At 45.1% G+C, this 25,907-nt stretch overlaps 2 protein-coding genes across 5 annotated transcripts in view; one reads left to right on the plus strand and one right to left on the minus strand.

Moving 5' to 3' along the window:
* PDE6D (phosphodiesterase 6D) overlaps window positions 1–10,536 on the minus strand; it is a 38,138-nt gene extending 27,602 nt beyond the window's left edge. The window contains exon 1 of the mRNA XM_065845074.2: window positions 10,376–10,536. Coding sequence (XP_065701146.1) covers window positions 10,376–10,425 — 50 coding nt within the window. The 5' untranslated portion in view covers window positions 10,426–10,536. The remainder of the gene's footprint in view (window positions 1–10,375) is intronic.
* A 251-nt stretch (window positions 10,537–10,787) lies between these two features.
* On the plus strand, window positions 10,788–25,907 carry COPS7B (COP9 signalosome subunit 7B). 4 transcript variants are annotated; one of them, XM_065844980.2, is made up of 9 exons: window positions 10,788–10,845; window positions 12,749–12,949; window positions 13,332–13,463; window positions 17,864–18,039; window positions 19,248–19,323; window positions 20,824–20,912; window positions 21,493–21,695; window positions 22,942–23,047; window positions 24,515–25,907. In XM_065844980.2, exons 4-9 carry the CDS (start codon window positions 17,878–17,880, stop codon window positions 24,671–24,673), a joined length of 795 nt encoding a protein of 264 aa, XP_065701052.1. In that variant the 5' UTR covers window positions 10,788–10,845; window positions 12,749–12,949; window positions 13,332–13,463; window positions 17,864–17,877; the 3' UTR covers window positions 24,674–25,907. The 4 variants fall into 4 exon arrangements, with proteins under 4 accessions (XP_065701052.1, XP_071668817.1, XP_065701051.1 ...); XM_071812716.1 differs by lacking the exons at window positions 10,788–10,845; window positions 12,749–12,949; window positions 13,332–13,463 and adding an exon at window positions 15,338–15,449 and having other exon boundaries at window positions 21,520–21,695; XM_065844979.1 differs by lacking the exons at window positions 10,788–10,845; window positions 12,749–12,949; window positions 13,332–13,463 and adding an exon at window positions 15,339–15,449.

The raw sequence follows: 25,907 nt of genomic DNA on the forward strand, positions 1-25,907 counted from the left end.
TCAATAAAATCTATAGTTACGTTTATACTAAGATTATAATAAGCTTGTAGCTATATGGTAATGTTCAGAGTATTTGTAATCTGTTGTAATCGAAATCCATTAATCTATTTTTCATCTAGGAATATATTATTTCTGCCATGGAAAAAGCACAGCATGTGTAAATAATACAATTAGCTGCAGTTCACAAGTGGATTCTTTCAATTCAGTTATTAATAATAACAAAATAATAACAATTTAGTTACTGAAAAGGCAGAGTTACACACAGTCAATACAAATATTGGTTTTTAAAAAATTATTTTGTTGTTTTAAAGTGTGTATCTTCATAATCATTTATGTTAAGGTGAATGTCAATGCTGCGAAGTTATACATAGAAAGCTCAAAAAACACCACAATTAGCATTCTCTGGACTCTTTACAAGTGTGCCTACATTAAATACAATCTTCAATTATTTGAATTTGCATCTTTTCAAACATGCCCCTGCCTCATTCATGGCGCTTACTATCTCAGAACTGGCAAAACTGGGACTTGTGCAAACATTAAGCAGGAAAACAAGGAACTCCTGTTTTATCAGTGAAACAAATGCAAGAGACCATCATGAACCATGAAACATTTTCACCTGGCCTCTGGCAGGGCTGTATTTAAATGAGAAAGAGGGCCTTGAGGAGGGCAGTATGGCTGTGGGTTTTAGAGGAGTAGAGGTTTGTTTTGCAGCTGCCTGGTTAATGCCTCACTTCTGCTTTGTGTAGATGGGGAGAAAGAGGTTATGGTGGGGCTGCCAGTGGTGAGAAGGGAGCTTTGCTCATCTTTTCTGAGGAACAGACCAGAGCATTGAAGAGGTGAGCTTACAATTTTCCTCAGGCAAGCTTTATTTTTATTTTGTAAGTAGTATTTCATTCAGGCTACTTTAAAACACATCTATAGGCTTGTGAGGTTTTGTTTGCTTAAAACTCTGAAAAACTTATTCTAATGGAAAATGCTAGGAGAACAAGGGTACTGTTTTTTCTTTCTTTCAATAAAGCAAAATGTTTCTCTGTAGAAGCTGAACTTAAGGACAGTGTTATGCTAGTATAATGCAGATACCTTTGAAGGTATTACAGGTGGAAGCACGTATAACATTCCTGGAGCTGTTTAAATATTGTATTTTTATAGCAACAGTGTAATTGTAATGATTCCTGGCAGGTTAATGAGGGTAACATAAATGAGCAGCTCAAACTGCATTGAGAAACGTACTGGCTTTCTGCTCTCTTTCTGGAAAGAGTATTTTTTAAATAACATGTATTTATTCTCCAAGGCTGCATGTGATTTTTCAGCCAATTATTTCCTATGTCTGGATCATTATGAGAGTTGTAGGAGAACAGAGTCTCCAAGGGCACTTGCTCTATGGTCCCAGGCCCCGTGTGTGACTTTGCCAGGTGTCTTGGTAGGAACTTGTTGTATGGCATGTTAATGCTGAAGTTTTCTTGCATGGAACAAGGGGGAAGAGAAGATGACTGCCTTAACAAAGTTATCTTCAGTGCATTTCTCTTACTTAAAGAAGTTATATGACCACAGATTTAGCAATGTCAAGTCAATAGTGCTGAGCTAGGATTTTAGAGTTGGTGCTGCGAGGGTGACTGAGTGTGGTAATGTGAGAAATGTCCTCAGGTGAGTCAGTGCTGGAGAAGACGGTGTGAAGCTGCATTGAGAACAATCCATCTAAGACCGAGGCTGTGGGCATGACACCTGCCAGTGGCAGTGGTTGAAGGTGGTTCACAGCCCCCTCAGCTGCTGTCTACTTTCTCCCTCAAATCTAACAGCTGAGCTGTTTGTGAAACTGCTAACCTGATGTACTTGACCAGCACAGGTCTCTGCTCCTTAACCTATTGCTTAAGCTGTTTAAGCCAGTATGCCTCATTCTGACTGAAACAGGAGGTTGTGGTGCTCATCTGAGCAGCTCAGCTAGTAAATCTGAAAACAAGGTAACGAGCAGCTGGGGATGGTAATCTATGCTCTGTACAGCTGCTGGGACAGAAACACATGTCAAGAGCAATCTAAAGGCAGTTATCTTTCGGATGTCCTTCCTCTGAAGAAGCAACAAACCCACACCACTTCCTGGACTGAGCTACTTTTTTTTTGAAGATTGCTTCAAGGTTAATAAGATTCAAGCGATATCACAATCAGAAGGGCTTTTTTCCTCCTTGTCTCAGTTTCTGGAAAATAAAGTAACTTTAGTAGAGAAACAAGTCTTAAGTGGGAGTAACTGGCAGGCAATACTCTAGTGCACTAAAGAATCCATCCTAAAGACTTAAACTGGCAGTCAAGTATCTTCAGAGGAGACCGCTGTATTAAAGGTCAGTAGATACTTCTTGGTGTCCACTTCCCAGATGCGTGGGCCTATTCCACCACATGGAGGTACAGTAATGGGGATGATGGTTCTTCTACCCTCTCTCTGCAAACTTATTCCTGTAAGCATGGCTGGGTTGCTGCTTTAAGAACAGAGCCAGCAACAGTCTATGCCAACAGATGCACAGAAGATCAGTTCTTCTGTAGCGAGGGTCACTATAAGCATTTCCCAAACACAGAAGGAATTTTTATTTAAGGCCATGCAAATAGCTGTTTTTTCTGTTTCCTAAAAATAGAATTCCTTTTGACTTTCTAACCCAAAGTGACTTCATGTTGAGGCTCTGCTTGCCCAGCAGGCTGTCCCTGATTAGAAGTTCCTGACACACTTCATAAAACATCAGATGGATTTCTTGGTTCCAAGCACATGTAACCTTCCTTTTGGAAAGGTTTAAATTGAGTGATCTGAAGTGAGGAGGAGGGAAGCACACAGACAGTCTGCTTGGGGGGGTGTGCATTAATTGGTGATTACAGTGTAGGATCCCACTCCCTTTTTCTTGATCAATAAATAGGAAGAGGTGCATATAGTCAGCTGTTCCAAGGACCAAATGAGCTTCTGACTCACTACAGAGTAGCTGAAGCTTATGTACACAGTGTAGCATACAGACTGGCCCATATAAATACTGCTCTATAGAATTATTAGAAAGTAAAATCCCCTGCTCTCCCATTTTCTCTAATGGAAGAGAATATTGTTCCTAGTTAGTTAAGTGATCCTTTCAATACAGCAGTGGATAAACTTAATAACATGATGCTTTTGTGCCCTGTTATCCCAAAGGCTGACTGAAAACAAATTATTTTCCTTTTTACCTAAGCCTACCATTATTCTAGAAGAATGTTGTCTGATATTCGAGTCATGAACATAATCAACTCAAAGTTTCACTCATGGCTGAATTAATCTGATACTGTTTCCCTTAAGTCTCTTCTGTACTTAACATTTCTGTCACAGTGAGAAAGCTGTTGAGGAGAAATCTGACAATGTAATCTCAGGTTCATAATCACAACTGAAAATCCTGCCTGTCCATCAGTTCTAGCAATATGCAGCTGAGATGCGGTTTCTACTGTTGTTCACAAGAACCTCAGTGACTATCACGTGTCTTCTGGACAGAGCCTCCTGACAGTCCTGCTGTGTCCCCTTGGACATGATGTCAAACGGCTTTGAGAACTTCACAGTAAAGCCCCATCAGTGTATGGGGGTGTCCCCTCAAAAACTGTCTTCTATTCTTTAATGCTGCTCTGGGAGTGATGCTACACAGGTGTCAAACCTCCTGTTTCTGTGGGTGCTCCTAATGTAGTGTCAGCATAAAAAGGCAGCCCCTGAGAATGGTTTTTAGTATTTAGTGCTCAGTACTGTAGTTTTTTGCACATCAAGTGAAAATACATGATCTGTTTCTTAAGATGTAGATGCAAGAGACATGCTAAAATCACCTTTTGTGTGCTTACTGAACTAACTTTTGATAAATTTTGCTATACTAATATGCAGAAAAAGACAAAAGTCAATATTGCCAGGTGGACCTTAAGAGAGCATCATGTTTTCTGCTTGTTACGTACATCTGGGAACTTAGCAACCTCATACTTCTGCACAAACTTTGACTATGTATAAACAAAGGATTGCCTTATCTTTATTGGAGGGTCTGAGCTCAAGTTTGAAGCTGCCTTAATTTCCCAGCTTAGAGATGGGGAAATAGAAGAGGCTTATATTGCATGAATTGTCGAAGTCGAGGTGGAAGTCAGAGTACAGTGCCTTACATGAAGTTCATAAGATAGCAAAATGTTGACTCAACATTCTTTCCAGATGTTAAATTCAGAGGTAAACATGTGCAAGGTGAATCAGCTTTCAAGCTAAGACTGCTTTAGCTAACAGAAAACTCTTTTTTTCAGAGACAGAGGAGACACATCAGATGTCTGTATCAAAACACTTACTCTGAACGGTAACTATTTAATTTCAGGATTTTTAGATGCCTTCCCTACTCATCTATATCTGTGCAAGTGTGTTTTCTTCTGCACATGCTGGCTGTGAAGATGCATGGGGGTGGAGCGAGGAGTGGGGAAGAAGCTGTATCAATTATCACTTGATGGATTAAATGACTATGTTCTGCTCTGTGGACATTCTGTAACAATGACTGTAGCGTAAGGCACCAAAGACTTCCAAGGATTTTGATCTCAGCCAAGGATGCACAGAGTAACTGATATTATTGTCCCTTATTTCCTTTATGTCATATTAAGATAATATTGCTAATGACAACTGTATTATTTTAGGTATCTTAATAGGTCAACAATAAGGAAGCAATTAAAAATACCGGAATCATAATTCTAATGAAATGCTGGGTGGGTAAGCTTTGAAGAGATAAAAGGACACATCGTATAACTAAATTCTAACAAAGTGTCAAAGCACTATAGCTGACTAAAAAGAAGAACTGGAATGTCAATGTCAGTTTACACTTTCAAATCAGTGTTGGTTAAGATGTATTATCTGTAGCACCTGGCAACTCATTTGCTTCTGGGGATGGTGGAGCCCTCGATGCCACCTCCAACCCTGAGCAGACTGCATTAAATCTGAAATGCAGAAAACTGACTGCAGCTCAGACATCCTTCCTGTGGAAGGAACAGTAAACTTAATGGGAATCACTGTTTGAACATCACTGAATATTTAAACTTTTGTTTCAATTGAAGTGAACAGGGTGGGGGGTGCATGAAGTTTTTGGTGTTCATTGAGGAACCAGGCAGGTAAACCCAAAACTGTTAAAACTGCTCCTACATTATTTGCAGATACGCCTCGTGATTTATGCATAAGAAACATGAGAAGTCTGCGTCTAGGATGGCAGAAGTACAGATCAACATTTACTGCAGAACTTCCGTAAGTGCTGGAAACAACCTTGATATGCTAAAGATACTGTGACCACAGTAACAATTACCTAAATACCAAGTACAACCTGGTTCTTCATGCTGCCGGGGTGGGAACTTATTCTGCAGTCAAACTGTGAACACGGACAACTTTTGCTTGTGAAGTACCCTTTAGACAAGAAAGGGCTAATCAAAGTTCAAGAACAAGAGAAGACTGGTTTTACAGATCATAGAAATGATGAATTCTGTGTTAGACAAAAGTAAGTTGCAGTTTTTAGAAACTAGAAACATGGAAGGGGAGCACAAACTCATGTTTTCTAGAGTGTTTGAAGATCGCATTGGTGCAAACTACATGCAAGTTCTGCTTTGGGTCTCTCCAGAATACACTGCCCAGAAGCTGGGCAGCCCTCCTCCCTCTTTTACCTGGCCAGCGTCTCCTTTTAACCAATGAATTTGGTGATTCATCTTTCTACTTGATTGCAAGAAGTCTAAACAAACTGAGATCTGAGGAAGCCCCAGAGTAAACCTCAAAACAAAGGGGAATTTTTAAGCCAACTAAAGCTGCTACCTTGCTAGTTTTATAAATACTACAACAGTTAAGCATTTTAAGTGAAAAAGCAGCTAGAGATCTACTGGCCTAACAAACTGGAAACTTGATTTGATGGAGCGTCTCAACTTTTGAATGCTGCATCAAAGTAGTTCAAAGCTTCGGTGATTATCTAGGAGTTGATAGGCAAGACTGTTATTGACCACAGTTTCTCTGTGTACAGCAGAAACAAGATTAGAAAGTTAGAAACAAAAGTCTCTCTGTCTGCAGAGTAATATAAAGTTCACAGAATCTCTTAAGGATTTCTGGTATAACTCTATTTTTATTACAGCTCTATGTATCTTTCTAAGAGGTTAATGCTCTGCTAGAATGATTGTCTAGACAGAAAAACAATGGTGAGAGAAGGATTGTAAGAAGCTCTGGGAGCTGTCAGGATGTTGCGCAGGGAACTTTGAGGATTCCAGAAAGCAGGACAGCCTTTGACATACAAAGATGTGCCTACAAATGTGGGAGTGCTTGAGCTACTGCCATATGTTTATACTGACCACAAATACTAGTTTCATAACTCCATAATTATTCTGACCTATAGTTAATATTGTCTCTATGTGCCTATGCTCACCATGTTAATTTTGTTTTAGAAGACTTCTGAAGTACAGTAAAATACACTGCATAGCCTTAAATGGAAGCTCATGGTGAAGCTTATCCTAAACCGATAAATATCTATATGGCAATTAACGCTTACAGAGGTCCAATTCTGACGAGACTCCTCTGTACAGAAGCAAATAAAACAGGTGATATCTTGTTTGACTTGTAAGATTTAAAATAGAAAATGAATGTGCTTTTTCATGTTGAGAGGTTAGTTTTAGCACCTTTACTATGCTATAAGACCCAACTGGATTTGTTTGGATTTTTTTCTTCCTTGCTGTTCTGGCTACAACATTACAGGAAGAAGAGCATAAAGAAGCTGAACTGTGGTCCCTCAAGAGTTGGATGTGAATCTGTTGTTGCAAACCATGACTGGATATTTCTAATCTACAGCATGGGTGCTATGTATGCAAAGCGCATACAATTGCCAAATGTTGGCAAATCACATAAAATAGGATAGCTGGCTACAGTGTCTTCATTCTAGTGAACATAGAGCATTAAAAAAAATAATCCCCAGACCAAAATTGTGTGTGTTTATATCAGAACAAAGGTAAATAGGCAACCTACAAATTATGAAGGGGCCTGGTGGCAGGGAAGCCATAGAAAACAAAGAAACAAAAAAAACCACCTGGGTTTTGTTTTCCCCTGTTAGGGAAATAAATGATCAGTGTTACTATTTAATGAGAAAGTATGATAAATACATACATTTAATTGTGTGCATTACCTCTAAAGATAAAATGAGAAAATGAAACCTGAAGAATGTGTTGAAATGGTGAGGGTCAAGTAAAATACTGCTCTGTAGCTTGACAGAGTAACTGACCCATCTTCTGGAGAAAGACAGCATAATCAAATTTCATGCATTTGAGATTATAGGACCATCATGCATAAATACTTGCAAAAATAGGACTTGGCTAATATTCCAGAGCAATATTAGCCTGCATTTTTGTAGTATTAGACTACCTGTAGCTACTATCAGGTTAAGTGTAACAACTGCTGTTCAGGTGAGTGCCTTCAAAACAGGGAGCTGATGAACATACAAGCTCTGCTCACAATTATTGTTTCTGAAGAAGTGACAAACTCTTAAAGTTTTTGCTGGCTGCTTTCGATATTTTACTGCAACATGCTTACTGGACTGTCAGTGTTCAATTTTTAACTGATGCCATAAAAATTCCTTAGGACAAGCATAATAAAGTATAATGAATATCCTTATATGCTTGCAAGTATCAAATATTTCTCCTTTGGTTTTAATCTTTTTCAAAATAGTGAAATCCATTAGAAGAGGGAGTAAGTGTTTCTGGCCTGAATTTCAGGACACTAGCCACAACATGTTTTTGCACTTGTGTCACAGAGGAAGGAAAGCAGATCTTTGCATTGAAGAGGGTGGATTTGGACTATAATTTCCACAGCAGCATGTCCCAATCAGTTGGAAAGCTTGTAATTAACCTCTTCTCAGGAATCACAAGTAAACAATCTGTTTGAGGAAACTCTGATTACTCAATGTGAACTGGATTTCCAACTAGAGTGCCTGTTCCTGTGTTACAGCAAGTATTTTGGAAGCCTGCTTCCTCAATGACACTTTCTACTGCATCAACTGGTCTTGCCACACAAGGAAACTAATAGAGATAGACCTGAGGTGTAATACTGTGCTAGTTTCTTGTGCTAAAATGAAGCTCAATTTAAAGTGCCAAGCTTGCAGGGTGTGCTTAAATCCGTGGAGTTGAACTCCTTCCCTCCTGGGAGGGGAGGAAAAAGTTTTCAAGTACTCAAAGTATAAACTTAACAGCTTTTCAGAGAGTGTTTCTCTTCCTTTCTATTAAGCAAATTGAATTAGCAAACACAGCAGTGGAATGGGTGGAAGATAAAGCACATCTTTAAAATGCAATGCTCTGTAGAATACAGGCTCACTCTTAGGGAAGGAAGCGGGAGTCTGGGGTGATGGCTGCGTGACAGCCACCGCGTCACATCTGGGCACAAGGAGTTTCCTGTGGGGATGGCACAGCGTCTCGAGGCTTCCTCATAAATGAGGAATGTCTGTTCAGCCACTCTTCTGGTTTTCTAAAGCCATATATAGATTTTTTTTTTTTCCCCCAGCTATTTTAGCTTGCTAAAAGTTCCAGTTATGAAATGTTTGGAGAAAATTTTTTACTTTCTCAAACTTTATGCTACCTGGCCTGCATGGCAGACAGTGACCTGAGCTGCTGAAGTACTAAAATGTATTTTTTTGAGAAGCATAGTCAAGGCTTTGCTTAAAACTGTCCCGTAAGAAGTAAAAATCATATCAGGTTCTTTTCTCAAGGACAAGCAACAGAAGACTAAACTTGAGGTAGCTCAACCTGGAACTGTGGAGTATTTCTACTCAAGCTTTTTGTCCATGCTACAGCTGCTTGAGATAATACAAGTTGACCTTAGGTTTGTCTAACATCTCAAAGGGCAAAAAGCATTTTCTACTTAAGCCAACAAACAATGAAATGGTTTAATTCATCCAAAGTTGGACAAATGCCTTCATGTAAATTCTGCTCTCCAGCAAAGACTATATACAAATGCATGCAAAAAGTACTTAAAAATTTGTTCCTTAGGCTTAACTTTCCAGGCACTCCTCACTTCTACCAACAGCTTAGTCTGGTTTTCTCAGAAGCTTATTCTTCTTCTAATTGCCAGCAAAAAGGTTTTTAAATCATGTTTTGACAGCTAAAATACTACATCTTCATAAATAAAGAGAACTGTCAACAGTGTTAACGCAGAAGCAAAGGAACCAGATGTGGTTCTAACAGCTGGGGGAGGGGATAGTTATTCAAAAGTTAAAAGCATCTGCTTATAGTTTGATAGCAGCTATCTGCCTAAATCCAACTTAGAAAATTAGATCCTGGTACAGCTGGCATAGAGATTATGAATATCACAAAAAGCCACACTGCTTAGAAATAATAGTATTGGATCAAAAGAGCATTCTGTTGACTTTCACTGTAAAACAGAAAACAAACTGACCCACAATAATTTTCTGGCGTCTAAAGATCAAGCTAGCAAGACTGCATCTATCCTCTAAGCTTAGAACAATCTGCTATAGTAAAATACAGTAGTTTTATTTTACATGTGGCATATTTCTCCCACCTTCAGTTTGCACATGGGCCTTTAGGTTGAGCCTTTCTCTGCTCCACTGAAATCCTGGGTTGAGAAGGGTGCACATGGGATCTTGCTTCTCCTCCAAGCTCAGATCTATCTCACTTCAACAGCATTAAACTCACATTCAGATAACACAGACATGAAAGAAGAATGCTTTTCTGAAAGCCGCAACGTGAAAAGTTTTAAAATAAACTGCACAGAATGGCATTAATGTCTGGAGTAGGTCAATGTTAGCAATAGAAGATATTGTATGACCAACGCAATGTCTGCTGGTACCTCACGATGTGAAATATTTGGCTGCTTCTGGACCTGAACACCAGGTGTTTCCTCTCCAAGCAGAGGTGCCTCAGTGCGAGCTGGAGGGGAAGGGACCGGATCCTCCCGGGAGCTGAGCCGCTTCACCTGCTCCCGTAAGCCGTTCTCGCTGCGGAGGCGGGCGGGTCCCGCTGCTCCGGGGCCGCCGCCTCCCGGCCCAGCCCCGCTCCCCCGGCGGACAGCTCCGCGAATGCCGCCCCCACCGCCCTGGGGACTCTGGCCATCTGCCACCTCCTGGATGGGGACCCGGTGCCTGACAGCAGCGCCCCGGGCGCAGGGACGGGAGCCAGGGCCCAGCGCCACGGGGGCTCCGGCCCCGCGGGGGTTCAGCCGCTCCCCGCGGTGTGGGGGGGAGGACGCCGTCGGGAACAGCCCAGCTGGGGAGACGTTTCCATGACAACCCCCTTCCCGCCTCGGGGGCCCTGCACGCGCCCTCGCCACAGGGGGGCGACGATCCCCGTACTCCCCCCCTCCCCCGCCCTCCTTCCCGGCCGGGACCCGCCCGCCTCACGGCCCCCGTCGGGAGGATACAGCTTGAAGCCCCGGAGGATCTCCTTGGCCCGCTCGTCCGTGGCCGACATGGTCCTGCCGCGCCGCGCCGCGGGCGGACGGGGCTGGGCCGGGCTGGCCTGGCTGCGCGGCCCTGGGCGGGAAGGCGGCGGTGACAGCGACGCCTCAGGACCCCCCCCCACCCCACCCCCCACACTCCCTCGCACCCGCCACTGGCCGGCGCAACCAACCCGAGCGGCCTCACGCTACCCCGCCCCCCTGGCCAGCCACACTAGCCAATCAACCGCTGTCGTCTCCTCATCGCCCCGCCTTCTGGCGCAGGAAGGACGGCGCGGTTGACCAATCAGACAGCGGGTCTGCGCCCCCGCCCTCACTCCCTCATTCAAGGGCGGCTGCGCAGCGGTCGTTAAGGCGCACGCCTCGGCCCAGCCTGACGTCGCCGAGGGACGGGAGTCGCCGCAGGACGAACCTTTCCCGGCCGCTCCGGCGCTGTGAGGCTGGGCCGCGGGGGGGCGCGGGCCGCGACCGGCGGAGGGAGCGGGCGCCCCTGCAGGCGGCGGCTCGGGCGAGGGGGAGCCTGGGGTGAAGAGCCACCACAGGCTGGAGGAGCAGCCGCCCCACGAGGGCCCTCACGGGTCGGTGTGAACGCGCCTGAGCCGCTGGAGCTCGGTCGGCGGTTCTCCTCACACCGCGGGCGGGTCCGGTGGGGAATTCGTCCCTCGGGCCGCTGGGCGGTAGCGCAGCCCAGCTCCAGCCGTGGGTTTGGGCGGTTCTGGGGCCACGGGGGCTTGCTGGGTTCAGAGCAAGTGCTGCATGCCCAGGCTGGAGCTTAGGGGGACAGCGTGATGGGGAAAGTTTAAAATAAATAGTTTGTTTTCCCTGGAACAAAAGCAGCCTTTTTTTGTACTGCAGAAATTTGGTCTTTGTGTAACAAAGTAGATTGTGGGGGAAAGTCTCTGGTTCTTTAGCACATCCTAGAAGTTCTTTAACATGAGTATGACAAATTAACTCCTCCATTAACAATCTGAGCATAGCTGTTAAAAAGCATTAATAAGTCATGAAGAAAATAATGGCAGCTGTTGTAATCCAGGCTCAGAACAGAACCAGCAAACAATCATGGTGCCATCAATACATTCATGGCTCCACTTGCCTCCAAATCAGCTGCTGTACAAATGAGAAGAACATGAACATTAATAAAGGTTGAGTTTAATGCATAAGGACAAGGCCACTGCCAGTATAACCAATAAGAGATCTTAATAATAAAAATAGGTAGCATTTATTTCCCCGATATATGCGATCCATGCTCAGTTCCACACCATCGGTTTAAAAGTGTATGAACAGATCATTTTGAATCTGGGCGCAGTGCCAGCGGTGCGTTATGCTAATATATATCTATCTTTTATTAAGAGTCCTTCCAGGGTTTTAGATGGGCTGTGTAATTGCATGCTATCTGAGGATGAGGGACTAAAGATCACGGAGGGGAAAAGACTGATGGCAAGAAAAGGTTAGCAAGAAGAAGAGCAGACTTCAAGAAGGCAGAAACAAATTGTCATGTGTGTGGGAACAGCCTGCTGGGTGGAAGCATGACATGCCAGTTTACACAAGATGTAAGGAACTCAATCCTGCCTCTGTTCAGGCTCCTCAGAGATGAAAGAGCCAAAGACGAAATGGATCTCACAGCAAGGAACTCTTGCAGCATCAAAGGGCTTCTCTAGCACAGGGGTAGGAGTGTTTCCAGAATTTGGACTTGGGGCCTTCGTGTTTTCTGGCCAAATTGCCCCTAGAGCTACTGGCCATTCAGTCACGGGCAGATGCTTCTGCTCTAACATGGCCATGGTGCCAACAGTTGATTTTATCTTGCTTTATGTATTTGGGAAGGAAAAGTATTACAGACGCTTTAGGAAACAGATCCTCATCCTGGTGGCTCAATCTAGCCTTGTGAATGGTTTCTGAATATAATGTGCTTTATGTGAGTTATTGTTAAGGTCCTATATTGTCTTAGCATACCTCTTTTCACAAGTTTTTGATATAAACCATCTTATTTATGAAAGGTGAGGAGAAAGGTACAAAACACAGAAGTACCTGCTTTCACTGTCAGCCCTTGTTGAGGACGGCCGGTAATTTTCTTGCCAATGACACATCAGAATTGGGACTTTGTGAGGGGAAGATGCAGCTCCAGAACCATGTCCCGGGGCCCTGGGAGGTGCAGACCTACAAAAGGCACAGCTGGTGCCGCCAGCCTGGCAGGCAGATGCTGGCAGGATGAGCAGCCAGAGGCACAGAGCGCTGAAGAGCCTGAAGAACCAGACTCCGAACTCGGTGTGACACGAGCTACAGGACAGAGGGGTGTCACTGTGCGTTAATCATGCCCTTCCTGTTCTCTGTCCCTTACAGGTGACTTTGTAGCCTCATGCCTTGGCTTCTGACTGAGGGAAGCTGTGTTCTCAGTGTCTCTCTGGGACTCCATGACCCCACTGCTTGAGGAGATTATTCTGGATTTATGGTTTATTTTCTCAGGCAACACAGGGAAATAAGGTGAATTATCTGCTACCTAAAAGGGACCTGGACTGCAGAATCACAAGGGGAAGAGATGGGGTGAGTCAAGAGATAATGCCAACAATAAAAGATAAAATGGATTAACATCTCCCTGCACATAGAAAGCTGCATGGGCAGAGCAAGAGGTTGCAATAGCAGTTTAAAAGGGGACAAGACAGCTGGGCATCCTCGTATTCTTCTCTTAAAAAAAAAGAAAATCCATCCCAAAAGCTGAGCTTAGCTGATGCTATCCTTCAAATCCAAGTCATTCAGCCAGGCTTGCTGTCAACAATTGGGAGGTGTCAGGGCAGCCTAACAGACCCTCCTGGCTGACCTATACCAGGCCAACACAGCTGGTTTGTACCCACAGGCTCCAGCAAGAAGTTGCAGAAAGGATCCATGGGAAATGCCTCACTACCATATATTTCCATTTCTATTTCAGTCTGGGATTTCAGCTTTAACGACTCTTGAGACAAATGAGGCCACGCACTGCTTGCCCAAGGCAACTGTTCCAGCTTGTCTGCAGGGTGACACCAGCCATGGTTGAGGGCCTGTTTAGGATGTGATTAAAGAGGTAATTCTCCCTCCCCATGCAGATGAGATCTAAGTGTGGCTTAAGTAAATTACTGAATGGCTTGTTATAGCCCTGGCTGAGTTCCCTTCCTGCACAGAGCCTGTTTTTTTACATCCAATTTGTTGTTAAGCTCAGAGTGTTGCAAAAGCATCCGAACATCTGCATGTCTGACACCCCTTCTCTGGACAATGGGACGCTGGGGACCTGCTGCGGATGGCTCTGAGACGCAGGCTAAGCCCCATTGGTTTCCTAATGGTTTCTGGCGTTGATTCCTTGAAAGCTCTCCTGTCTTTGTGCTGCCGGTCCACGGCTTGATCTTCAGGGACTACCTGACTAAAAGCCAGAAGGACTTTGCTCTTCACTAAAGGATTTTTAACAGTTGCATGCTTTATTCACAGCGTGGCATGGATGAGCATACAGATCTTAGGAAGGGTAAGAATCCAAAAATCCCTCGTATTTCTACCTCTGCTCTTCTACCACCTGGAGAGGCTTTTGGTCCCTGGTCTGTGTCCTGCCACACCACAGACTGAGCTCTGCCCTTTGGTTTGACATAGGTATGGGCCATTTTTCAATGGAGTTTAAAATAACTTCTAGCACCCTGTGCTCTTTTACCTCATCTCTTGGCATTTTTCCATTCGTGCCCTAGGAGGACTGGCTGGGATGGCAGCCTCCATCGTCCTGCCGTGTGCAACTGTTCTGTCCTTTATTGCCGTTAATGGCCCCATTTACAGCTTCTCTGGCATTGCCTGGTTCTTGCCATAAAATCATGGAATCATAGAATGTCCTGAGTTGGAAGGGACCCACAAGGATCATTGAGTCCAACCCCTGTCCCTGCACAGAACAACCCCACAGTCCACACCATGTGTCTGAGGATGTTGTCCAGTCTCTTCTTGAACACTGTCAGGCCTGAGGCTGTGACACCTCCCTGGGGAGCCTGTTCCAGTGTCCAGCACCTCTGGGTGAAGAAACTTTTCCTCATGTCAACCTGAATCTCCCATGGGACATGTTCCTGCTCGTCCCTCGGGTTCTGTCATTGGTCACTAAAGAGAAGAGATCGGCTCCTACCCTTCCTCCTCCCCTTGTGAGGAAGCTGTAACCATGATGAGGTCTCACCTCAGTCTCCTCCAGGCTGAACAAACCAAATTACTTTAGCTGCTCGTCATATGGCTTCCTCTCCAAACCCTTCACCAGCTCCGTAGCCCTCTTCTGGACACTCTGTAGTAGCTTATTATATTTTTTTATCCTGTGTCCCCAGCCCTGCACACAGTGCTCCAGGTGAAGCCGCACCAGGGCAGAGCAGAGTGGGACAATCACCTCCCTGCCCGGCTGGCCATGCTGTGCTGGATGCACCCAGGACACAGCTGGCCCTCTTGGCTGCCGGGGCGCACTGTTGGCTCATGCTCAACTTGCCATTGACCAGAACCCCCAGATCCCTCCCCACGGAAGGAAGAGGAAGATTTAATCCCCTCTGTGGCACACACAAGGATTTAAAGGAGGAGTGGGACCTGTACGTGTGGCACAGACGCGCTTCCACGCCGCCAGAACAAAGAATGCGCCAAAGCCCGGCCTTACAACGCTGGCCCTTCGCACAGGCCGTTCTGGAGCACAGAATCCCCGCGATGCACCTCGTGTCCCCATGTCCCCGAACCAGAGAGGCAGGAACGTCTGCTGGCCACTGAGCAGCCGCTCGGGATGCGCTGAGGCGCCGTTCGCTCTGGGGCTGCTGAGCCGCAGCCCAGTGGGGGCCGCCCCCTGCTCCGGGGTCCAGCCAGTGTCACCCCCGCCGCGCACGGGCCTGGCCCCGTTGCCGGGGATGCCGGGGGAGGTTCCCGGGCCCCGCGGCCCCTCCGCACCGGAACGTTCGCCGCGCGGCCGCGCGTTCCGGGGGAAGGAGCCGCGCGGGGGACACCGGCGCCGCCATCATGGCGGCCTGAGGCGCGGCGGGGACGGCGCCGGGAGCCGCGGGGCGGGAGGCCCGGCGGAGAGGTAACAGCGGGGGAGGGAGGAGCTGCCCGCCCGCTCCTCCTCACACCGGCCCTTTCCCTTCCCCGCTCCACGGCCGCGCCTGGGCGCTGCCCGGCGTGCGGCTGCCCGAGCCCTGTGAAACGAGCGGGGCGACTGTGAGGGGCGGGAGGGCCCCGCGGCGGGACCCCGGGGGAATCACCCTGTGCGCCGGGGCTCGGCCCGCACGGTGGGACCCGGCTCCCGGCCCGGCGGGACCCGAGCGCCCTCCTGGGGGTCTGTGGGGACGGCGGGCCGGGGTCCAGGTTCCCTCCCGGGGGTCTTGGTTCCCTCCTGGGGGTCCTGGCTCCCTCCCGGGGGGTCTGCGGAACCCTTTCAGGTGCCTTGGAAGAGCCACAGCAAGGCCTGGTCACGGGGAGAAGCCCGGTTTATCCCCGTGCGCGGGTTATTGCAGCCTTCGGGCAAGCTCCTTTAAGGTATCTTGTGTTTGTATTTCAGTCGCTTCTCGCCAGGTTAAGTCGGGTGTGGAAAGAGCAGCGAGGCAGTCCCGGTGACACGGTGGTGCAGACGGGTTGCGATAGCAACAGTTAACGTGGAAAGGGCGAAAGAGTTTCCGTTCCTTTCCTAGCAGGGCACGGGTGCAGCCAAACGGTCTTTTGTAACCTCATACACCAGCGTGCGCTTTGGTGACCTGTGAGGGAGAACAATAGCTTGGGAGCCGCAAAATCTGGATCTCATTGCCAGCTCAGTCAGTTCATGCGCTTTCCTGAGCAAACCATCTGTCCTCGGTGTGTGTTCCTTATCTGTGAGTAGGGAGAGCAGTACTGGTGTACCCTCAGGTGTGTTAGGAAGCCACATTGAGCCTTGTATTGCAGGGATTTCTTTGTCGAAACAGGGGTACTGTTCAGTCAGGCTGCACCTGTGCCCTTGATGAAAAAAATCCCAAAGAGATCCCGCTAAGAACCGAGAAATTTTTGTGTGGAGAGTGCAAAACATTTCCCCACACTGGTCCAAACCATTTGTACCTGTAATGAGATGGAGTAAAATGTATTTTTAGAGTAATAAAGGAAGCTGGCTGCGTTGCTGTCATGTCTCATGATGAAAAGGTGCAAACACCCGTGTGGCTGTACAACCCCCATGAGGACAGATGTGGTCCCAGTGGTCACACAGAACGAGACAGGTTCTCTGGTGTCTGGTTTTCTTCACCAGAGTAAAGGTTGCCTGCTATACTTGAGAACTATTTGATATAAACCTAACAGAAAAAAAACCCTGATCTGTGAAGTTCTTTGTTTGTGTCTGAATAGTATGCTTCAGTTTCTTAGTTGTTTGTAAACAAATAACTTATTTTGTTGAACTTGTTAATAAATAGTGTTTTACATTTCAAAAGCAACATGTTGTGCTGGGAGACAACATTCACACCAGAAATGTCAGGCAGCAGCTGAAGACAAAGACCTCTCTTTATGGGGACTTAAATAGAGCCTTTGTAGAAAGGGTATTTTTATCACTTAAGCTTTCCAGTTAAACCAAAATACTTTAACTGTACAATGTAGACTGGTAAGCTACTTACAGACCACAGTTCTTTTTGCCTTTTAGGCTCAGAAAGTTATAGGAATTATGTATGCGTGCTTTATCTGTAGCTGATGTGAAAGGAGAAATGACAATGGTGCAGACCTTCAAGGTGGATGAATTCTTCACAGAGAATTAAATGAGTTTGGGGAAGGAGGCAGCTTTAGCTGGCCTTTAGTAGACACAGTAATAAACATCTTTGCAGTTAGCGTTATTTGGCAGCATCAGTAGAAGAAAAAGTCTGAAAACAGCATGGAATCACATAGTCATGAAATGGTTTGGGTTGGAAGGAACCTTAAAGATCATCTAGTTCCAACCCCACTGCACCTTCCACCAGACCAGGTTGCTCAAACCAACTTGTTCAACCTGGCCTTGAACACTTCCAGGGATGAGCATCCACAGCTTCTCTGGGCAGCCTGTTCTAGGGCCTCGCTATCCTCATGGTGAACAATTTCTTCCTAATATCTAATTTAAATCCCCCTTTTTTAATTTAAAGCCATTACCCCTTGTCCTATCACTACAAGCCCTTGTAAAAAGTCCCTCTCCAGCTTTCTTGTAGGTCACTTTAAGTACTGAAAGGCCTTCCTCTGGAATCTAAACTCCTTTCCTGCCAGCAGTTGTGGATCGTTTTAGGGAACTGACCAGGCAGTCTGCAGAAATTTTGCTCAGATATTTTCTGAATTATTTTTGCTCCCCAGATAAAGCGGCATTGGAGCCTGCAGGGTTCCTGGCCTGCCCTCTGAATGCCAAAGGAAAGCCTGGCTCTGCTGGTGCCAAAACATTGCTATGCTGAGCGTACCTTCTGATCTGCTGGCAGACAGAATTCAGCAGAGCAGAAAGGATGTATTAATATTGTGTTCTTTTATTGACAGGTTGAAAACCTAGAATGGCAGGAGAACAGAAACCGTCCTGCAATCTCCTAGAGCAGTTTATTTTACTAGCCAAAGGTACAAGTGGCTCGGCTCTGACTGCTCTTATAAATCAAGTGCTGGAAGCTCCTGGGGTTTATGTCTTCGGGGAGCTATTGGAGTTAACAAATGTGCAAGAGGTAAGAGATGAGTTTCTATCCTAATGCCCCTTCTGCACTCCCAGTGTAAGGGATCCGCAGAAGTTTCCACAGACAGCCTGTGCGTTAAATTTCTGTGCCAGCAGGGGCCTGGTGTGACTTATCTTGGTTCTGAGATGTTGGTGTATGAAAGATTGATGTTGCTTTTGCCTTTGTGTATTAGGTGTTAAAAAACACCTATATAAAGCTTTGCTACCTTATTGTGATTGCTAGTGCAGCAAAAACCTGGCAGCAGCACAGTGACAATTTTAAGAAGGCACCTAGCCAGCCAACAGTGAAAAAATCCCTTTCTACTCCTTCGTTGTCCTGGAAAGCATAACTTTAATGCTCTCCAAAAGTCTTTGTGAACAGATGTCTAGCATATCAGGCCTGGGTGGTAACCAAATCCAAACCATTTCAAACAAAGGTGGAAAGTAAGTTCCAGAGCTTTTATTGAGTGCTCACCAGCACCCCGCTCTACTGTAATAAGGGAATCGAGGTTGAATATCTCTGCAGCTGGGGTAGCATGGCATACAGCAATTTTGACTTTCCAAATGGGCTCTTAGATATGCTGAAAAATGCCTCTGTGGTTATTCAGCATCAAATCACAAGTATGTTTTTTTTCCTGACTTTGTGTGCGTCAAATAGTATTGAAAAAAACTGAATGAAAGTCACTGCTTGGTGCTGCCGTTATTCCAGGGAGATGTTTGCATGTGAGAGGACTGCTGTTACCTTCAAATGCACTCAACTTAAAATGTTCTAGCTTGCTCTGCTTTGAAGTTTTTGTGGCTCTGCAGGTGAGCTGTCTTAGCTTTCCCAATAATAGCATGGATGCTTAACCAGCCAACACTGTCGCCTGCTCGCTTGTCACATGATGAGAAGAGCTGGCCCTGTAGCATGTCAGCTGAAATTAAAAGCCACCTTTTTCTTTTACCTCCTGTGATGCCGCACAAAGCAGTTGACAGTTGAAACTGAAGTTAAGTTCTAGTGCATAGAAACATCTGGATCATCTTGACTCTAAAACTGTGAAATTTGCTGCTGTTCCTGAGGCCTTAGAAAGGGTCCAGCTCTTTAAGATCAGGACAGAATTGCTTTTCTGGGTACTGCTTGTCCTATGTAGATTTAAAACGTTCTCTGGAGAAGCTGCCTACCAGGGTCATGTTGGCTGTTCCTGTGTTACATGTAATTTCCTTTGTTTTCTTCCCATCCAGCTTGCTGAAGGGTCTAATGCTGCTTACTTTCAGTTGCTGAAACTGTTTGCATATGGAACGTACCCAGACTATGTAGGTAAGAGACTGGGTTGCCCTTTAGAACTGTCAGAGGGAGTTTTTTGCTTTCTGTGGTACCTGGTGTGGTGTGGCTGAGTCCAAGAACAGAATTTACTTGGGAGGAGAATTGTTTGTAGGGCATCTCTGGGTCATATGTGCTTTTTAATTGCTAAAATGAGGAGGAAGGGCTAGAAACTATGGTGTCTTACTGGTTTGGACTGGACTGCAGTACTGCATTGAGTTGGCCTGTAGCAATGTTGATCGACGTTCACAGGTTGCTTACCTCTGTGCAGTGCAAGTTCAGAAATCTGTTTTGAAATTTAGATGACAGTGGTTATGGAATGTGCGGAAAACTTGGACAAAATTGTTCTGCATTATTCATAAAAACCTCTATAGCTTAAGGGGTAACCTTTTATTCTGTGACGGCATTGTTGAAACAAAATGAAGTATTTCTTAGCTAGAACAGAAATTGAAATAATGACTTTTATACAGCTTCAAAAAGTCTATGTGTGAGTCATCTTAGTATCTGTCGAGATGTGCTTTTATCTCTGGTGCTTATGCTTCCATTCTGCTACAATTTACTACTTCATTTGTGGGTAGAAGCCTAATCCAGACCATTAAAGAGTGTGACAAATAATTCTGTCAGAGTGCTGGCCATCACTGTGGTGGATGAGCTGTCTAGTTCCTGTAAGGAGAAGTGGCATCTGTAAGTACAAGGACTGGAAATTCCAGTGGCTGTGGAGCAACAGGAGCCTCATGAATTCTGTGACTGATTACAGGACGTGTTTGCTATGCATGGGTCTTGTGTCCCAGCACACAACAGCGTGGTTTGTTCTTTCTTTTCTAGTGAGGAAAGAGAAAGAGGGGAAAGTAGTCAAAATGTAGAGCATTGAATGAGGTGGGGTGGATGGGAGAACTTGAGTGGCCCTGAAACACTAATTTCCATTAAAGCAGATGTTTTAAAGAGTTTGTTTTTCACTTTGGAAAGCTGCCAGTTTCCTTTCTGTTTTTAAATATTCATGGGGCACATGAATATAATACAGTGAAAGTGAGGCCATGTAAGTATCTAGATTAATAATTACTCCTCTCTTCCTCAGCCTCGTACTTTACACCAAAATCTGCAGCTCTTCAGAGAAATTAAACCAGCTGTATTTACAACCAGATCAGCAAAGGGGAAAGATTTTGTCCTGTCGCTTGTTAATGAAATAATGAGATGGTGGTAGAAACAAAGCAATGACCCGCTATTTTGGCAGGACACCACTTGTGTAGATAGGAATTACGTTCTAATTCAAAAACCAGAATTACTAAAGAAGCAGAAGAGAATGGCATTGCCGACTTGGTTTTTGCTTTTTCCTTTCTCCAGCAGCAGCAGCAGCAGTTTTCTCTGCTCACCAGCACCCACAGTAGCTGGAGCAGTTCAGCCTTTCAGGGTTTAGTAACTAGCCTGCAGTTCTGCAGCCTGGATTTTATAATTCTTGAAGGAAAAGTCCTGAATCTTGTGTCTTTTTAACATTAACAGCAAACAAAGATAACCTGCCTGAATTAACAGCGACTCAGAAAAACAAGCTGAAGCACTTGACAATTGTAAGCCTGGCTTCCAGAATGAAGGTAAAGTACACTGTGTATGACAGCAGTTGTCTTTTTCTTTGTTTTTGAAAGTGGCATCGATTCCATAGTGTTGAAGTCGTATCAGACTGCATGAGTACTCACAAAAAATCCTGCAACTGGGAAAATAACTGTAACGTGCAGTGTTCTCTCGTGGTGCGTTGGGATGTGAGCTTAGTGGACTTCCATGGATGAGATGTGGGAGTGTCAGAACTGCTGTGCAAATTGGTCAGTAAGGCCTGTGAAATTTTGTATGGCTTCTTTCACTGCTGGAGTTGGAGAATCATTCTTAACATCACTTTTTGTTCTGGAAAAAAAAATAAGCAACACACTAATTTCTTCTACAATCCCATTACCTTTTCTCCTCCAGAACACGCTATACCAAAGCTTCAGGAACTACCAGAGTTGTGTCAGAATAATAGGTAGCCTAGTAGCAGGTGTTTGTTCTGCCATGGTCAGTCACTGCTGTACTGGCAGGCTAAAGTGTAGAATGCAATAAACATTTGGGTCTTGACCCTCTGGGACTTAGCTGTTCATTCTCGGTATAGGACTGTTAACTCATTCTTGGACTTGCTGTTTTTAGTGCATTCCCTATTCTGTGTTGCTGAAGGACCTGGATATGAGGAATCTGAGGGAGTTGGAAGATCTGATTATTGAAGCGGTTTATACAGATATTATCCAAGGAAAGCTGGATCAACGAAATCAGGTGCTAGAAGTGGATTTCTGTATTGGCAGAGACATTCAGAAGAAGGACATCAGTAACATTGTCAAAACACTCCAGGAATGGTGAGGCAGTCTCTCTACCTTCCTCGTTCTGGTACATAGCTTGTCCTGTCTTTTTCTTATTCCTCAAAGTTTTAAGTGCTGGCTCAATTTTGCTGTGTTCCATTATGAGAAATCTTACACTGTAAGTGTGCACTTATAGGAGTCTATTGAGCAAGTTTTCCAAGATCCCATCTGGGATTCAACTTCTGTTACTTATCAAGTCAGACTATACTGGGTGTTGAGATTCTGCTCTCTCTGTAACTTTTACATGACAGAACCCCAACAAGAGATCAAGGCCTTTTCAAACAAATGTACAAAACTGCACTCGTGGTCTTATGGTGGGAGCTACTCCTCTTTCTGCTGTTACACTTGATAACAAAACCAGAACCGTCCATTAGTTTTCAGCCTTTTATACTGTGATGAAAATGGCATGGGCAAATTCTAGAGAATCAGAGTTCTTTGGAGGGGAAGTCTCAGATGCCTTTGTTTGCCTTCTCTTTGTTCCTGCAAATGCAGGCTGCATGCAGCCAGATTGGGACTGTAGTGCTATCTTTTTGTACCTTTGCCAGGAAGCTGCTTCTCATAGTTTTGTAGGATTCCCTTCTCACCCAAAGAAATTCCCCTATAGACTGTGGAGCCTGTAGCAAGTTCTGAGCTGAGTAGGAATCGCTTCCTAGTTGCTATGGTAATGGGTGCATGAAAAGTAATTAAACTGCTGGGCAAATATGCTGTCCTGAGGTGGGGGCAGGTTTTTGCTTCTCTACTCCAACTCCCTCAGTCCCATCTCAGCGGGAGAGCTCTGGCAGCTTCCAGGACCTTACAGCATTGTCTGGAAGGTAACACTGAGCCCACTGCCAATTCCCTTTCTGTCCTCTCCAGTTACAAGTTCTGTATTGGAATGCTTAACAGGCTGGGAGATTCTTTGTCTGACTTTTTTAATTTTAAAATTTTACTTTTGAAAAATGTGTCACATCCCCATTTAAACAGTAATTCTGATTGAAAAGGAAGTTGCAAATGCATTGAACTTGCACTTACTTCTTGGTGGGCAGATAAGAGTAACATGGACTATCTAAAGAATGCTGTGAAATACATTGAGTAAACAGCAAAGCTTTTTCTTGCCAGCTTTTTGGAACCCAAATCTTTAAGCAGGAAGTATAAATTTCATAATCTCTTAAACTTCTAGGCGAGCATGACTTTTCAAATTGTCTGATTGAGCTGCTCCACAGAGAACTTGTAAACACTGTTTGGCATTGTTTATATCTTGCAGGTGTGACGGTTGTGAAGCGGTTCTTTTAGGAATTGAGCAGCAAGTACTTAGAGCCAACCAATACAAAGAGAACCATCATCGAACTCAACAGCAGGTGGAGATGGAGGTGGGTACAGAGTCACTTCAGACCATTCTATGCTTTTTGATAAATGTTCGTTCACTGAAGAAAACACCTGGTAGGCCCTGGTTAATGGTCGTGGCTTGTCTGAAGTAGGCTAGCAAACATGCAAATCAGATGTGCTGGTCTGCAGTAGGAAGGAAACACATCTGCTTCCAGGTACTAGTAACACCACAAACATCCAATTTGCTCACTCTGAGCAGGCTGGAACTTCTATTTATAAATTTTTATAAGTTTAGACTAGGTGGCTGCACTAGCTGTTTTTGTTTTTGTATTAATTGATTTGTTTAGGAAAAGTATGTTTTTAAATCAGAGCTTGGATGCAATTCTGTTCCTTTTAGGCAAGGGAGGCAGGAAGGAAAAACCAGTTCACTTTGTTTTAAACCTGGAAGTGTAGTTAACAGAAATCTCTAGTCTCACTGCTTTTGCAAAAAGTGCCCTCAGCAGCTTCCCTCGGGCTCTTGGGATCAAGTTGAGCACCCAGAGCGGATTCTCTGACACGATCTCTTCAGCTCCTGCCCCTGTTGCGTTTGAGCTGGGCAGTAGATGGCAGCACGGGAACGCCATCTGAGCCCCTGCTGATGTGTATTTACTTGTGCGAACAAATCTTGGCTAATACAGCTGTAAAGGTGAAAATGGTCCTCCTGAGACACTTGCTCAGGGTTTATTTCTTGCAGAGTGCTGCACCCCTGCAGGTTTACGTTCACCTTCTGAAGCAGCGTATGCTTGGCGGCTTGATTGGCATCCAGTAGCACATTTGCTTTGCCAGATGCCTTTGGCCTGGAGTTGGCACACCTGACTCCCAAACTTATTTTGGCCTGTGATTGTTTGTTTGGTGTTTTTTTAAGGTTTGCTCATTGTGTTTCTGTTGAACCCTACAGGGTTCCAGGGGACAGAGTGCGGTGCCTGGTTCTGTCTGTCCTTTTCAGCCAGAGTAGCAGAAGCATTACTGCTGCCTCCCACAAAACCAATTTCTGTTCCCACTTCTAGTGAATATCTGTGGCTCAGCCAGCCAGCCAGCCAGGCCAAATGGCATTTTCCCTTTTCGAGCACTGTCGTAAGTGCAAGTTTGTTCCTTTCACAATCTCCTTTGTCCTTCCTGCTTCTGGCCAACAGAATGGTAGGATGGCTGCCTTCTGCACCAAGGTGCCTCCAGACAGCCCCAAAAGTTGTACAATATTGTGCTGTTGTCTTTTAGGAAAAAAAAAAAAACAAAATAGTAATCTCTGGTTATTCCATATTGGACCCAGACTGGCAATATTAACAACTCTGGTGCTAAGTGAGGATGAAACATTACATTTAATAAACTCAAGTGCAGAGCTTGTTTCTGGTGCGAGAGTTTATTTTATGATCTTCACTCTATACTCCAGAGGTTTTTCAATATGTTTATGAACAGCATTTCTGCTGCAAGGGGAAGAAAAAACAGGTGCTGATCCACTGTCTCTTCTTGGCCAGGTCACAAACATAAAGAAAACATTAAAAGCTACAGCCTCGTCGTCGGCACAGGAGATGGAACAGCAACTGGTAGAGCGAGAGTGCCCTCCACACACAGAACAAAGGCAGCCCACAAAGAAGATGTCCAAAGTCAAAGGGCTGGTCTCCAGCCGTCACTAGAACATACCATCTAAATGTCATTCAGCTATGAATGACAATAGGAGGAACAAGAAAGGGCCTGCGTCTCCTTTTTCAGTGGGTTCTGGGCCAGTCCCTTCCAGGCTGGGAAATAAAAGCCCTGTTTGAATACAGCTCCCAGTTAGCAGCACCTGGCTAAGTTACGCTGTGCAGCCCGTTTTAATTTCCAGGGTGTCCCTGTTCTGGTCCTGTACAGAGGGACTTACAAAGAGAGGGAGTAACCAAAAGAGGCAGGAAAAAAAAAATCTGTGGCTAGTTTTGCTCCCTCCCAGCCAGTCCCATTGCTGCTTAACCTTGAGGAAGCTGCTGTACTGAATCAGATCTTGGGAGAGCTTCTATAGCAATTCTCTGAATCCCAGGGTTGAAGTGTGGCTACCAAAGCCAGGCTGGGAGCGAGGAAGCCATCAACACAGATGTTTTCATTCCCAAAGGGAGCGCAGAAGGGTTTCTAGGCCAGGAACTGCTTTACATGGAAGTCTTCAGCCTTTCCACTACCCCTGGCTATTTTAAACTGGGGTGAAATTCACACTACCTCGCTCTGTGAAGATGAGATCCAGTGCTGGGCTGTTTACTTAACTGTCTGTTTACTGCCCTTACCAAGCCCGTTAATCTCGCACAGATTTAAAGCACTGTTCTGCATCTCTGTGGCACCAATACAATAAGGAGGGAGCAGGCTGCTCTTCCGAGCCTTCCTTCTTGCAGGTAGTTAGTGGCATATTAGAAACTGTGTTCCTTCTGAATGTGATGTGTCCTCCCAGAACTGCTTATGAGTTGTTTCCCCCACTGATACCTTCAAACCTTCAAAGGGTAACGTGTTCGCTCTTCCTTGGATGCTCGTGACAGCCGTCGGCATAGAAGAAGAGCCCATTTAGCATCGTGGCAGGCTGGGGGCCCAGGACCCACTGGCAGGGGTCGCAGCAGCATCCCCTTGCTGAAGCAATGGACTTGATTTAGTCTTTCTGAATTTTGAACACTTTCAGGTTGTATTTTCCTCCCCTCTTTTTTTTTTTTTTTTTTTGTACATTGTTGTGATTCTAAAGCATTTCAGCCTTTGTTTTGTGTTTTTTTTTATTTGTTACGGTCTAACTTCAGGTGATTTGCACCTATTTTGGCAAGGTGTGGGTGTTTTTTTTAAGGGGGAGGATGGGGTTGGCATTGAAACAGCAATTCACAAAAAAAAGCACATTTTAGAAAAAAATTAAAAATGCTGATTTAA

Source organism: Patagioenas fasciata, chromosome 9 (genome assembly GCF_037038585.1).
Source record: "Patagioenas fasciata isolate bPatFas1 chromosome 9, bPatFas1.hap1, whole genome shotgun sequence".
NCBI classification, from domain to species: Eukaryota; Metazoa; Chordata; class Aves; order Columbiformes; family Columbidae; genus Patagioenas; species Patagioenas fasciata.

What these genes read in the sequence shown, in the direction of transcription:
- COPS7B (XM_065844980.2), top strand. Translation starts at nt 17,878, where the DNA reads ATGGCAGGAGAACAGAAACCGTCCTGCAATCTCCTAGAGCAGTTTATT. An exon ending in AACGTACCCAGACTATGTAG is followed by an intron (nt 19,324 to 20,823) that starts GTAAGAGACTGG and finishes TAACATTAACAG; the next exon opens with CAAACAAAGATAACCTGCCT. An exon ending in AACAGCAGGTGGAGATGGAG is followed by an intron (nt 23,048 to 24,514) that starts GTGGGTACAGAG and finishes CTTCTTGGCCAG; the next exon opens with GTCACAAACATAAAGAAAAC.